Below are 15,000 nucleotides of genomic sequence, written 5' to 3' on the forward strand. Positions count from 1 at the left end.
CTTTGGAATAGCACGTTCACTTGTTTTTGACAATGTGTAAGGACTCATGTAGAGAGTAAGGTCATGGGACGGGCTCTCTTACACTCGTGGTTCTTGGTTCACTCAAGATGGAGGCAGGACGGTATGCCTGGCTGGTTCACTCGGCGTTCTTCGAGGAGAACGGGTTGTCATGGCGGTTCTGTGGTTTGTCATGCAATACGAAACTATTCGCATGTATAGATGAAGCGACACCGGGCATAGCCAGGCATAGCTCATGCTCCCATTTCGGAGGAAGGCCGGATGTGTGCCTCGAGCTGGCTGTGAAAGAGAGCTCGTTCAGCCTTGTCTCTTACCCACTCGGGTCTGGAGATCAGACCCGCAGTGGCTCGATCTTTCGTCCATATCGGTGGAGGGTCAGGACATGAGCCCCATTTTACTTTTATTCCTCTCTTCTTTCCTGCAGGCAGCATCAGAGGTAAGCAAAGGATATGCAGCCGTCGTGTTGCATGACTCCTACCTGACCGCCATGACTAGTACTTGACCTTGACTTGAACCCTTAAGGGACAGACCAAAGCCTCCTCCAGAGGGACGGCGGGAGCGTGCCCTTGTGTCTAGCCGCAGACCTTGCGCTCTTCGCCGCTCTTGTAAATAACTGTAAAAGGATATGTGTAAGCGGCTTGAACCTTCCGACCTCTTGTTGCCTCTATAGCCCTTCTCGACTTTGTACCTTGAACCTTTTATTTGATATGGTATGTTGTTCTTATGTTCCTGTTGGGTATCTTGTACGGTTTGTTTCTCAATTCATTTTATGTACATTTCTTTAGATTACTTGATTATTATTTAGTGCCATATCTCCGGGCTTTTCCTCTCTTTGGTTAACGTTTCTGGCGTTATTTCTTGCCTCGTCCCTCCCGTACCCCCCCCCCCTCTCTACCTCTCTCTTTTATTATCGTTATTATCATTATTTTGTCTCCCTTATTCCCACCCTTTTCCTATACATTCCATCCCTCTTCCCTCCTTCCGTGTTTACATGTGTCTCCCATGCCTCTCCTAACCTGAATCCAGACCCCGAACCCTACGCTAAGTGTTGATGTATGTATAGTAAGATTTCATTCCTGTGGTGGTGTTGTTTTTTGAGCCTTAATAACAACCTTATTTTTTACCCTCTCCACAGCCTCACACTTCTACTCCAACAGCAGAAAGAGATTTAGAGGTAAATTTTCCAGATAAAAATGGGATATGTAATTATTACTACTAAAAAAAGAGAGAGAAGTAAAAAAAAGAATACTGAGACATCTCCACTCGCCTCAAAGATTTACCAATTGCCTGATCTGCGACCAACAGTCCAGGCCACTGCACTGACGACGCCATTTATTCTGACTTGCCTGGATCATAGCTGCACTTAGGACCTATTTTTATTTGGTAAATGAATCCCAAGGGACCACACCACAAAGCAACTGGTTGAATTCTTGTGTTTGTAGGTCTGTCTTATGTATCTCTTCATTTTTAAAAATCGTTATTATTATTATTATTATTATTATTATTATTATTATTATTGTCTAAGCTTCGTCTGCAATAAATGCGGACATGCCAGCTCTTTTGTTTCCTAATCCCAGTGCGACACATGATTATGTGTGGAAGGAAATTGGTTTGACAAATGCTATTAGCTTATGAGATAATGATTACTTAAATATTAATAAAATCCTTAGAAAGTGTGCACAGCAGTTTTATCATAATATTCGATAAAATTTACATCCTAATTTATCTTTCCTTGACGCCAAAGCTTTGCAAGTGCTATCCAGTAGTGAATGGCTTGATAATTGTCTTTGTTAACAATATAAACCATCAGTAAAAAAACAGATAATCTAAAACTATATCAAGCGATCGCGGAATCATTTCTCCTAATGATGTGTAATTAAATTCCTATGTCCATGGACGCTGATTACAGCTGCTCATAGCAATAACATTTGTTCACAGTAATTAATAACCCCCTTGAATGATAATACGAACTAACGTAAATCTCAGTCTAAACAAGAAGACAAAACTAAGATCAAACCAAACACAGCCTAAGGACACTTGTTATTCTACCAATTGTATTCTGTGTGCGAGTGCCCGGTCAAATGATCACAAAACCTGCCATGCACGAGCCTGCTACGGCTCCGGCCACATGCTCATGTCTCGCCCATTCGCGCTCTCGCTCTCTCTCTCTCTCTCTCTCTCTCTCTCTCTCTCTCTCTCTCTCTCTCTCTCTCTCTCTCTCTCTCTCTCTCTCTCTCACCTTTACTCATCTCATGTATCTTGATCTCAACCCCACTCTTACTGCTAGCGATCACGCCACCCACATGGCTGTGGTCAATCATTCCCGCTGTTGATCTCACTGGTATTTGGATGACGTCACACCTAACCTAGTCGTGGTCACACTAAACACCTCGCTGTATCAGACCATTTTGTTAGTTGATGACACAAGCACTTTGTTTGGCGTGATTACCTGTTTGGGGTCAATGACGCCTTACATTTTGATTGTGTTCGCACCTGAACAAGTTTCTGATGGTACTTGAGGTGTGCGTGTGATTACCAACGGTGCTGGCTTCACCTACCGACGAGTGGCGATCGCACCAGCACAATGGCTGTTTACCCCACCTGCCCTTCTGGTAAATCGCGGCACCACCTGGCCGTGGTTCCGCTCCATCCTGCTGGTGATCACCTAAATCCTAAAGACCGCACGACGACTCTGAGGCTTATACTGCCCCTTGTGGTTCGACCCGTATCTTAACCCCATTCTCGTTCTCTCTCTCGCCCTCATTCACGCCATCTGGCCGAGAAGCTCAACAAACCTTGCCTAGTTGATCACAATGAGACAGAGAATCGGCTTAGGAACACAAGGACTTGCCGACAATTTGTCTCTTTTTTTTATTTGATATGTTCTTTGGTAATTTCCTCCTTTACATACTAATTCTTTCCCACCTCCCCCTCCCCTTTACCCCAACCCCCAGTATTTTTGCTGTAAGTGCATGTATTTTTTTCATTGTAAGAGTCTGAATGCAAAACTGGAATTCGGTGCCTTGATGGTGATGCTTGGGTGAACATATCTGCTTATTTGTGTTGTACTTGTTGTGGATTCCGTTTGCAAGTCCTAAAACAATGTCCTGTTGGCTGCTAAATCACCAAGCATTCATACACTGGCATACGAAGACCACTCTTTCCTTTTTTTTATTGTGGAACCAGAAATATTTGTAATTTTTAGGGATTTTCCTCACACTTTCCCGGTTTTCGTAGTTGTTGTATCTCAACGTACTGGCATCCCGGTTTTAGTTATCATGAGGATAGAAATATCTTCCGCATTTTCCCCAGACAATATGTAATAACTAATATAATAAATCAGATTTTCGTTTTCCAGTGTCAAGACCAATTTGGCCATCTTGGGGTAAAAATGCTTAATGCTATCAAGAACAACTGGAGCCATTTGAAGTTACAAATATGATATCAGGACACCAGTCTGAGCATGTTCGAGAGACTATGGTGTTCTAATATTATATATTTCTCTTTGGTGTTTATTTTTATTTTTTTGTATGTGTTCCTGTATGGTGTCCTTTTAGCCAGGGAACTGATGACGGTTTCCCCTGGAATCAAGCAAGCACGTGTTGTCTTTTTTACGTTTTTTTGTTTTGTTAACTAAAATTTGCATGGAGTTATCGTGACCTTTGTTAGTGTTACGGCATGCCAGGAGTTGTAAAAAAAATATCTGTTTAGTGTTTTGTTTTACAAGTTCGATAACTGCCTCGGTACAAAATCTTTTTTAATTCACAATATGACGTAAATATATTTCATGATAAATATAGGTAATGTATACTCCTTTTCTAGTTGAAAATTTGGGAACATAAACCTGTTATCAGAATATATGGTTAATTCTCATAAGAATTCAACTAAACTATATTCATTCTATAAAATTTCAGCGATTAATGATTTTAAAAAATAACATTACTAATGTATAATTATGAATCAGTCACCATTTATTTACCTCGAAAAGCAGCAATCAGTTGGTAATTCTTTCATATAAGTTTTGCATTGCAAGGATGTTTGCAAATCAAATGAAAAAAAATATATATGTATTATGATGATGAAATATTTTGAGTTAGATTATTACTATTTTTATTTTCTGTGCACAAATACATGAATATATGTCCATTCATAAGCATAGTGGTTATAATTTTCTTGTTAATGCCTTCTGCTTGTCACTTTTCAAGCTATGTCGTGTTCTATTGTGATAGCAAAAGTTAGACATGCCCGACTTTGAAAGTGTCATCACCTTGTCATTTATATTAGATTGAGATATGACTGAGCACCACATTTACTATGTTTTATGTGTCTATTTATATTTTTTCTAGTGACGCAGGAAGGCATACTTTGTTCTAGATATTTAGATATATAAATATATGTTAATTGGCATGGCCGGTTATTCCCTTCAATAGATATGTTCCCAGTGAAGTGTAAAGATAGGGGTACTATAATCTCTTATGTCAGAATTATTTTCCAGTTGAATTATATATATATATATATATATATATATATATATATATATATATGAAGAAAGGTGAAAACCCTCTTCTGTATCATTTTATTTTATTTCATTTTTATTTATTTTGTGTGTGTGTAGGTAACGTTTAGTTTATAGCATTATCATTCACAGCTAGGTACAGTTCGTATGTATATATACTTTTTTCCTGTAATGAGAGGAGGCACATTCAAGTGGTCTAGAGAGAAGAGAGACTCATGTCAGAACTTATCAAACCTTTTCAAGTGCCGTTGATTTATTAGCGAGAGAAAAAAAAAAAAAAAAAACGTTTTGTATGTAAGTAGCGAGAGATTATTCAAAATCTTCGCTCGGAGAGATTTAAGATAAGTTGGTATGTATTTTTTGGTGAACTGTTGAATTTTGTAAGCCATTGTGATACGAGTGGAATATAAATTATTTTGATGTGTAGGAAAATTAACCTCAAGTATGAATATAAGGATAATGACTTTCCCGCCCTAATTTCACGGTTGGTACATGATGTAGATGATGAATATAAACATGAGATTAATGATAAGAAAGCCATGATACTCTGTTATTATCACTGCGTTAGTTAAACTTTTGTTTGCGTTTCCCCTGTCTAAGCCCCTCGTACATATTTTTAGCAGAGTTGAGACGAAACCAAAAATGTTTCAGATTACGATAATAAGGTTGTAAAGATAATGCATCTCTGACTATAAAACCGTGGCCTTGCTTCCCGTTTGCTGGCGGCCCGTTAAATCGAGAGACATGGAGGGGAAAAAATATATATTTTTTTAAAGTGAGGAAAGAAAAGAAAATGGTCATGGTAATTTATAATAAGTCGGGGAGTAAAAGAATAGGAAAAAAGAAGGAGTTAGAAGTGATAATGTTAATTTATAATAATCCAGGGGGCATAAAAAACAGAAGGGAGATAATACATTATCAAATGCAGATTACGATGGAAAAAAACGTTAATAGTTTCAATAATAATTCCAAAGAAGAAAATTTAAACGATAATAGGATCAATAATACACTGAACTAAAGACCAAAAAAAGAAATATTATATCAGTAGCAAGAAGGAATCAACAGAAGAAATTTAAAAAAGGGAAAATGAAATGAAAAAAGTGAACAGTAATGGCTAAAGAAAACGAGGTTTTTGCTGTTCGCTCGACATGGGTCTCTCTAGTATTTCTCTCTTTTCCCTTATACTTTACGAGCACACTTCTCTCGCCATATTAATAGTTTGTCAATGTCTGAAATGTACTAATTGTATTTCTGACATTTTTCAGCAGGAGGCAGATGATGAAAAGGTAAAATTACATATCAAGCTTTCATGAGTTGCACATGTGATTCATGACACCTACTATGTGCAACATGCAACATGATCCATTACGTACTAATTAATAAATTAATCACTACTTAAGGATCACAATGTTTGCCTCACCCATATAGTTAAGCCATATACTGCACCTGTTAACGGGTAAACTACATTATTGTTTTATCATCTGTGCACAAAGGTCGCACAACGAAATGTGTTTGCCACTTCAGAATCATGACAATGTAGTTCACCTTTTTCCCAAACTAAGTTAAATCATTCACTTAGATCCACCATGAAATCCCTGCTAGGTTTTCTGACACCCTGTTTGACATTGATCGGATGTTTGTCTGTATTTATCCTAAACTTTATTTTTTTTATTTCCATAATTGTCGAATCATTATTTTGCATTTCCGACGATCCTGAAAGGGTGCACAGGACTCAGCAGGGTAACTGACTGCGCATGCGCCGTGCTCTACAGTCTACGGAGACGTGCTAGCTTCTTGCCAGCAGTGCATGGCTAGGCATCGGGTCAACATTTTCCCTGCAAGATTTTGACCCGTTGCTTCGCTCTTTCATCTTTGGCCTGACCCTGCCTCTTGTCGCTATCGAAGTAAAAAAAAAAAAGATACTAATTATTTTCTTACTTTTCCATGCATAATCCAGGAAAATGAGAAGGTAATTCGGGTAGCCATATTATTCTACATAACCTGGAGTATTTCGGTGAACGTTGGTAGTGTCCATCCTCTGTCTCAGACCTGGCAGAACAACAGACACTAGCTGCATCATGTGTCACTTTCAGGGCCTCTCAGCCTGGCTCACTAAAGAGTAAAACTTGTTCCTAAAGCCAAAGATCACATTCCTTCGAGTGCCTTCCGTCCTTCGACCAAATAGCTAGGCCTTGCACCAGCGTCGCTCGTTCTCATCACGGAGTTCAGACGCCATTTGGGTAGCATCTCAGTTCCATGCGTCGGGGGCGATGGAGGAGGGGCGGGGCACAAATTCTGAGAAAAGTTATCAGTGGAAGAAGTATACTCATGCGATCTCCCCCTTGGCCCTTTCCGCGCCTCTGAAAGCTGCGCCGCACGGCCGTGGTGGCCTGCGCACTCCGGCCGTGGGCGCCGCTGGGGGAACGGAAGGGCGGGAGATCCAGCACGCATTGTTCTGTCAGAGAAATAATTCAGGCCTCAGGTGTCCTCTCACGCTGCTCTGCGCAGGATGTAGTGTGGCTCGTAGTTGTGTCGGTACTTGCCTGTCTCAGCGTAGTTTCTTCCTTATTTTTCTTAGGCTTTATGTAAACCTGATTTAAAACAGAGATTACAACCGCGTATTTATCATGTAGTTATATATATCTGTCTGTCCCTTTTTTCCTTCAGCCGAATCTTAACTGGCTTGGTAACCCTTTTTGTTACGCCCTCTCCCTTCATGGCGAGCAGCGGACAGACCCTTTTTAAGCTTTCACTTTCACTTGCAGAGCAGTTGTTGTTAACGTCGTTATTTTTTATGGAAATATTTTTCCTTAGGGCAAACTCGTTCGCTTTTCTTTATTCCTACATGTAGATCTGGTCATCGTTCATACCCAAATTATTGCATTTTGACATTGGTATCAAACAAAACAGATCTGTTTTCTTTTCTTTCTTTTTTCATTTAAGTGTATCATCTATCGGACAGATGCGCCAATAGTGGTTCTAAAATTGAAACTTCCGTATAGTATATCATGACAGCTTATTATAATTATTTTTCTCGTCTATTAGATGGCTTGTTTCCGCATAAAATCGGATGCTTTAAAGTATGATTTTATCTACTGAATTAAAGTTAGATGTGGAATTCAATCTAGGTAATCAAAAGTAGGAGTTCTTGAGTCTTTGTCTTGTATTATCAAAAGTACCAGTAGTTTATCAAATTTGAGCTTGAAATTTTATGCTTTTGGACAAATATTTCAAAGAAAAGCAGCTAACGTACTCTGTTAACAGCTAGATTAGTGATATGGTGAATAGGCCTATTTTTTTCTTTTATTTTTTTCCGGAAGTTGGTAGATAATGATGTTTTATGCTGCACAGTGTAAAAACTCGTTTATAATCTTTCGAAAGTGGTGCATGCTTTGTGTATTCAATTATGCGTGAATATGCTGACTTATATCTTAGTGAATTACAGAATTATGGTCTGATTTTCTTCTTTTTTTACGTGCTAGAGCCTATATATATACAAAAAAAAAAAAAAAAAAAAAAAAAAAAAAAAAAGTTTTTCTTCTCAAATAGCGTAATTCTGTGACATCGAAATTATAATTTGCTGCTACACTGTACTTGTGTTGTTTCGTGGCCAGCCGTTGTTGGATCTCTCTCTCTCTCTCTCTCTCTCTCTCTCTCTCTCTCTCTCTCTCTCTTACTATCTCTCTTTTACTCTCTCTCTCTCTCTGTCTGTCTGTCTGTCGGTCGGTCTCTGTCTCCCTCTCTCTCTCTCTCTCTCTCTCTCTCTCTCTCTCTCTCTCTCTCTCTCTCTCTCTCTCTCTCTCTCTCTCTCTCTCTCTCTCTCTCTCTCTCTCTCTCTCTCTCTCTCTCTCTCTCTCTCTCTCTCTTTGTGTGTGTGTGCGTGTGTCTGTGTGTATGTGTGTGTGTGTGTCTCTTCTCTCTCTCTCTCTCTCTCTCTCTCTCTCTCTCTCTCTCTCTCTCTCTCTCTCTCTCTCTCTCTCTCTCACTCTCTCTTTGTGTGTGTGTGTGTCTGTGTGTATGTGTGTGTGTCTCTATTCTCTCTCTCTCTCTCTCTCTCTCTCTCTCTCTCTCTCACACACACACACTCTCTCTATCTATCTATCTCTCTTTCTCTCTCTCTCTCTCTCTCTCTCTCTCTTTCTCTCTCTCTCTCTCTCTCTCTCTCTCTCTCTCTTTCTCTCTCTCTCTCTCTCTCTCTCTCTCTCTCTCTCTCTCTCTCTCTCTCTCTCTCTCTCTCTCTCGTGTGCTGTTGATTTGTTCTTGGAAATAACCATGATTTATTACCATGTGTTCCGAGAACCATTACAGAGTAAAATAAGCTGCAGTTAAATACTCTAGCAAATGTTTTCGTTGATAGCTTAGGTAGATCAGTTATCTGTTTGCATTGCAGGAAATTATTCAAGATGTTGAAACAGTCAGTTAAAATCGTCTGGATCTTAATTTTGGCTTGAGTCATTCAGGAAACGCACTTTAAGAAAGCAAGAGTTTTACTGGAACATCGACATACAAACACACGCCCGCGCGTCTGTGTGTTAGTGTGTATACATATGTATATACATATACATATATTTTTTTTAATGAATATATATATAAATATGTGTGTGTATATTTATGAATATATATAAATATATATATATATATAAATGTATATAGGTACATATATATATATACATGTATATATATATTAAATATATGTATATATAGGAATGTAAATATGTATATATATACTTACATACATACATACATACATATATATATATATATATATATATAGGATTGTGTGTGTGTGTAATAACAGAAGAATGTCGTTCCTGTTCAAAAGATCCTACAGCCTTAGTTAGAGAACATACGTTAGAAAATAGATTAAAATACACATCTGCAGCCTAATGACAAACAAATAGATGTCAGTAATACATTTTTAGGTTGATATCAATGATCACATAAAAGGTAGAAGCCGTTTACAATACTGTCATTTTCAGAATTGATTTGTTTTGATAATTGGCCAATGGAATAACAACCAGTATTGTTATAAACGAAGTTTTGCCCTTTAATTAGCAACGTGATAATGAGATTCATATAATTAAACGTGTGATATATATAATTTCCGTCTTTTTCCAACATCAGAGACATTCTATTCTGTAATTATAAGACCATTTTGCATGGGTGTCTGTTGGGCGATAGTCAGATGTGATAATTGTTGTCTAGTGAAGGTCAAGGGGTACTTAGTAATGTTTCAATTAGATACATATTGCTGAGTAACAATAGGTAAATTCGTTTAAATAATAATAAATGTATATAAAAAAAGATAGGAGCATAGGTCATGGAGTGAATAATTAGTCATTCGCCAGCGGGATAGGTAAAATAAATGTCTTTTTATTTATTACTTTTTCATTACTAACCTACGAGCAATACAGACCTCGCTTGCTGTGATAACGACCAGCCAAAGGGTCGTTACTGGTGCTTAGCAAGAGAGTTTTTTCTGGTTAGGATACCCCACTGGAGACCTTGTTCAAAACATAAATAAACGGGAGACCAAATAAATAGATAAGGATTTAACATCACGATCGTTGTTTTGCGGTCAGTTCACATTAAGTTATTTTTTACTGTTTTTACTTGTTTTATCGCAGTGTAAATAATTTCGAACGCACTGATGAAACTTCTGAGAAAGGCTGTTAGGACTTGGTAAAGTTTTATAAAAATTATGTGTTAGAGCATTGCAGCAGGCTTCGTTCAATTTGCAATGGGCTGCCAATAACTTGCAGGAAGAGCTTTGTAGGTTTTCAGTCTCTATAATATAACTCGGAAATTAAAAGAAAGTTTTCGCAAGAAGTCAAGTTGTTAACAAATTTCCCTCTTTTCTAGTGTTGAAAAAATAGTGATTAACGACATGGATTATTTTAGAGCTTTTTTTTTTTTTTTTGTATCATCTATACATTTTTCTTATACCGATACTCTTTTTTTTTTCGTATACACTTTTTTTCAATTCAGGTTTCGATTGACTCTTTGCGTCCTTGTTCTTCTGTTGCTCTGCTCGCCAAGTAGAACCCTCAACACTATCTATGAATGTGTAGAATAATATGCCCCGGACTACCAGAGATTGTTCAAATTATATAAGGAAAAAGAAACCCACATGTGTTGGGCATAATTACCCTCCTGTAGAATATCTATTCGTCAATATCGGTTGCGTCCAGGAAAGTCATTTTGTTTACACGCGTCTGTCAGTTGATAATCCTGTCGAATCGAATCTCATTATGAGCAATTAATTTGGTAAGTAATTTGTCTTCAATTTATTCTTTTTTTTTTCTGGACGCATCCGTTATATTGTCACTGATCGTGTTCAAGTTGGGTACTTTGTCAATGGAATATAAAACAATGAGGTATGGCCACCCTTCCCTATTTTTACACTTGGTAGCAATCCCAGTCTGTCATTGCGAATTTTCACTTGAATGTTTTCGTTGCTGTTTTCAATAATTGTGTCTCTCTTCAAACCTCATCCAAAAATTGTGGTAAGAATCCAATAGATTTTTAAAAATGCTCATCGTATAATGAATATGTCCGTAGCCCCTAGAGCTCCCGACCAAGTGTTATACTCTCATGACAGACTGTGTTTGGTGACCTCGAATATTATCCTTTTAGCACGGGCATGTCGCAGAAAGTTAGAATTAAAGGTTTTAAGGGCCCGGTATTTCCCTTCTTGGCAACTTTCCACATCTATTAAAAACTTTTAATAACACAAACATAGATAGCTGTCCAAAATGGTTCAACACAACACTGAAGACTTTGTTTAAAACTAATCTTTGATAAGTATCACCTTGAAGCTTACATTATCACTCAGTTACATGTCAGTACCCAATGTGACTAACTGATATCGCTTGAATATCCTAGTACTGTAGTACCTAAAGCTGTAAAACTTGTAGATTAGGATTGGAAGTCCTATAGAAGTCCTATACTTCTTTTACCATTGTAGACATCATCAGTCAAGTATTTAAATGAATCCCTCTTCAGTAACCTTTAAAAATGTTACATGTACCGCAGTACTTTTCTTTTGCCCAGAATGTCTACCACAGACTGCCTGAGGGTCATGAATTATCACTCAGTATTGAATGCTAAACCCAAACACGAGATAGAGTAAAGTGACGTGTTATCTGCTGCACCATATACGTCACTTTGTCAACATACAGTTAGAGAAAAGTTTTCCGTTTCTTCACAAACTAGAGCTTGTTTCAGTTGAACCATAATTTCCATAAGAACATTATTGATGAATGGATCAGCGGAAATAAGTACTAGATAAAGATACAGTAATGATATAATAACCATACTGCATGTATTCCTCCCTAGGCTATGTGGGAGGTTTTACTTCTTTCATTATTATGAGTACTTAAAGCTACTATAGTTGCCTTCATCTGTCTTCCTATAAGTCATTCATTTGCAACTTGCAGTCAAGGACATGTGGTACTGTTGCACCATTGGCCTTGATCCTCATCTCATGGTTAGTGTCATAAATCAGTCACTCTAAAGAACTTTTATGTATTTATCACCTCTTTGGATAACCAGTTCCAATACATCAAACGTTGCATCTTGTATTATACGTATTTTCATTGCCATTAGTTTTCACTCTGTCCAGATATAATATAGCCTAATGGCATTTCACTATCTTAAAAAAATGTTTTAGTGTTTTATGAATCAGAACTGATAAAGGAATAAAGGTTATAGCTGTAGCAAAGTAGATAAGCATACATGAACAGAGTAATCAGGAAGAAGTCAATTTTATTATTGTTTGTACTCATATTCCATCAGTACTGATTAACTAAGAAGGATTAACTTTAAACTCCCATTATTAATTGCACTATACCCAGTCTTTCCGAGTTTAAGGACACTATGAAAGTAGTGTATAGTGTTTTTTTATCTAGCCATCACGTGAGGTATGGTTTCAAGTGCCTGATGAGTGCCACGAGGCCATGCCAAGAAGGTCCTAACAAATGCATGACATTCATGACCTGGCTGAGTGGTGACCTCATGCGCCCTTAGACCACACTTCGCGTATTGGTCTGTACACCGCACCAAAGACCGCTGCTGATTGTCTTGCCGTTCCTGAACTCCAGACCACAACCCTCATCGGTCTGCTGAAGACGGCGAGGCTCCTCCGTTTGGTCAGAGTTGCACGGAAGATCGACAGATACTCTGAATATGGCGCGGCTGTCCTGCTCCTGCTCATGGCGACCTTTGCGCTCATCGCCCACTGGCTCGCGTGTATTTGGTAAGATGATCCTTGTTTTCCCTGCGGTCGCAATATTTCACTGCATATTCCTCACGTTGTTGAATACGATTAGATATCTTGTCAAGTTCAAAATATTTCCTTTCAAATTCCCTGGGCTGGGTAATGAAATGTCTCCCTCCCTACTTCTACGTCATGAATGAATGTTCTTGTGAAACCACCGTACACACGGGACAGCTGAAATTCAATTACTGTATCCTTTTTGTTCGTGGAATTGCCGTGTAGGTGTACATGGACCAACTAAAATTCAAATTTAAAAACCGTTTTCATGGAATCGTCATGTTGGCCTACAGAGATCAGATAAGAATTTCATTTTCTAACTCTCCTCTCCCTTTCTTCCCTTCCTCTCACCCCGTACAGGTATGCCATTGGTAACGCTGAGCGGCCAGGGCTCCTCCACAAGATCGGCTGGCTGGACCACCTCGCCAACGCGACGCACCAGTACTACTACAGTAATAGTACGGGCGGACCGACGCTGAGGGTGAGTGTCAACATTTCCTTTTCGTTGTACTTCTCGCTCAGGCTGACAATCGTTGGCCAGTGACGAAGTGTCAGGGTTAGTAAAAAAAAAAAATAATAATAATAATGATAAAATAATAAAAATCAATAAACATGTATAGAAGCGAGGTGCAAACCTGGGAGGTAGATGCACTGTACAGTAGCGGTCAGAAGTCCTGCCACAGAACAAACCATTACAGACTTGGATGTTTTGCAGGATTTCTGATTGTTTACTGTGGTCGTAGGTCGGCCAAAAACGAAGGTGCGCCATAGGGTATTGGGTATAGGGGTAGAAAATTGAAAACTGAAGAAAATGTAAGAAAAATATTCCTCATTTCAGCATCTACAATATGTCTCCCAGAATTCCCATTCCTTTAGCACTCTGTGAAGTGTTTTTTTTTTATAGAGATTTCATCACAACTTTTTCATATTCGCTTTTGGATTCATGTTTCTTCTATAGTTTCAAATACACATTTACTTACCTGCTCTCTTTACCGCTGACATCAAATATATGGGATGTATGATTTTTTTGGATTAGTACATTTTCCCCCCTGTTTAACTTTACTGACTCTCCTTTGTTTCATCGTCCGACGCCGTTTCCTCTTAACTGCATAATTTTCTTTTTTTTCCCAAACATTATCGTCTCTCATTGTGCCATTCTCAGTGGATCCCAGTACCCCCTTCCCCTCCTTTCAATCTCAGTACATCCTATCTCTCAGTTCAAGTCCATCTCACCCCTCAGTCCCGCTACATCACGGGACTCTACTTCACTTTCACTGCCCTCACTGGTGTTGGTTTCGGCAACGTTTCCCCAACTACCGACCTGGAGAAGGTCTTCACCATCCTCTTCATGTTGATGGGATGTAAGTCGCTGGACAATGTGGAACTCTGATAAAAAACAGAAAGAAAGAAAAGAAATACACGCGGTCACTCCCGCTTTGGAATGTCGAGAGGTATTTAGACAAGACTGATTCTCTCTCTGAGTTTCCTAGTTCAAGTGTATGATTATTTTCTGCCTGAGGAGAAAGATATTTCTCTCTTCTCGTCTATTTTTCACCAAAAGTAATACGCCATCCGAGCATATGATATACCTCTTGACAGTTCGATAAAGCATAATGTCACTGCCCTTGTCCACGTACTGTAGTGTTCACGTATCATCATGGTGTTGATTGTTAAAGCCAATATAGGAATTTGACATGAATACTTACCTCCGTGTCGCCGCGAAGAATGTCAAGTACCCCCTCCCTATCCTTTCCCTACTCTTTCTCTCTCTTTTCATCTTTTCTATTTCACAATCTTGCCCTCCCTTTGCCTTCTCTCCCTCTATCCCTTTCCTTCCATCTCTCTCTCTCTCTCTCTCTCTCTCTCTCTCTCTCTCTCTCTCTCTCTCTCTCTCTCTCTCTCTCTCTCTCTCTCTCTCTCTCTGTCTGTCTGTCTGTGTGTGTATCTGTGACTCTCTCTGTCTCTCTCTCTGTCTCTCTGCCTCTCTCTCTCTGCCTCTCTCTCTCGCTCTCTCTCTCGCTCTCTCTCTCTCTCTCTCTCTCTCTCTCTCTCTCTCTCTCTCTCTCTCTCTCTCTCTCTCTCTCTCTCTCTCTCTCTCTCTCTCTCTCTCTCTCCCCCATACCTCCCTCTCAGTTAATATTAAATAAGACTGACCTAAGAATGTAATGACCCCGAGCTGCATCAAATTCCT

General features: G+C 38.9%; 1 protein-coding gene across 2 annotated transcripts in view; it reads left to right on the forward strand.

Annotated features, from left to right (window-relative positions):
- LOC125038693 (potassium voltage-gated channel unc-103-like) overlaps positions 1-15,000 on the forward strand; it is a 102,725-nt gene that overhangs the window by 30,565 nt on the left and 57,160 nt on the right. For both annotated transcript variants that reach the window (XR_007116067.1, XM_047632258.1), the window contains exons 4-7: positions 1,154-1,192; positions 5,800-5,820; positions 12,637-12,791; positions 13,170-13,290. Coding sequence is in view for 1 of the 2 variants with exons in the window: in XM_047632258.1 (XP_047488214.1) it covers positions 1,154-1,192; positions 5,800-5,820; positions 12,637-12,791; positions 13,170-13,290 (336 nt within the window). In the remaining variant the exon portion in view is untranslated. The remainder of the gene's footprint in view (positions 1-1,153; positions 1,193-5,799; positions 5,821-12,636; positions 12,792-13,169; positions 13,291-15,000) is intronic.

Source organism: Penaeus chinensis, chromosome 25 (assembly GCF_019202785.1).
Source record: "Penaeus chinensis breed Huanghai No. 1 chromosome 25, ASM1920278v2, whole genome shotgun sequence".
NCBI lineage: Eukaryota > Metazoa > Arthropoda > Malacostraca > Decapoda > Penaeidae > Penaeus > Penaeus chinensis.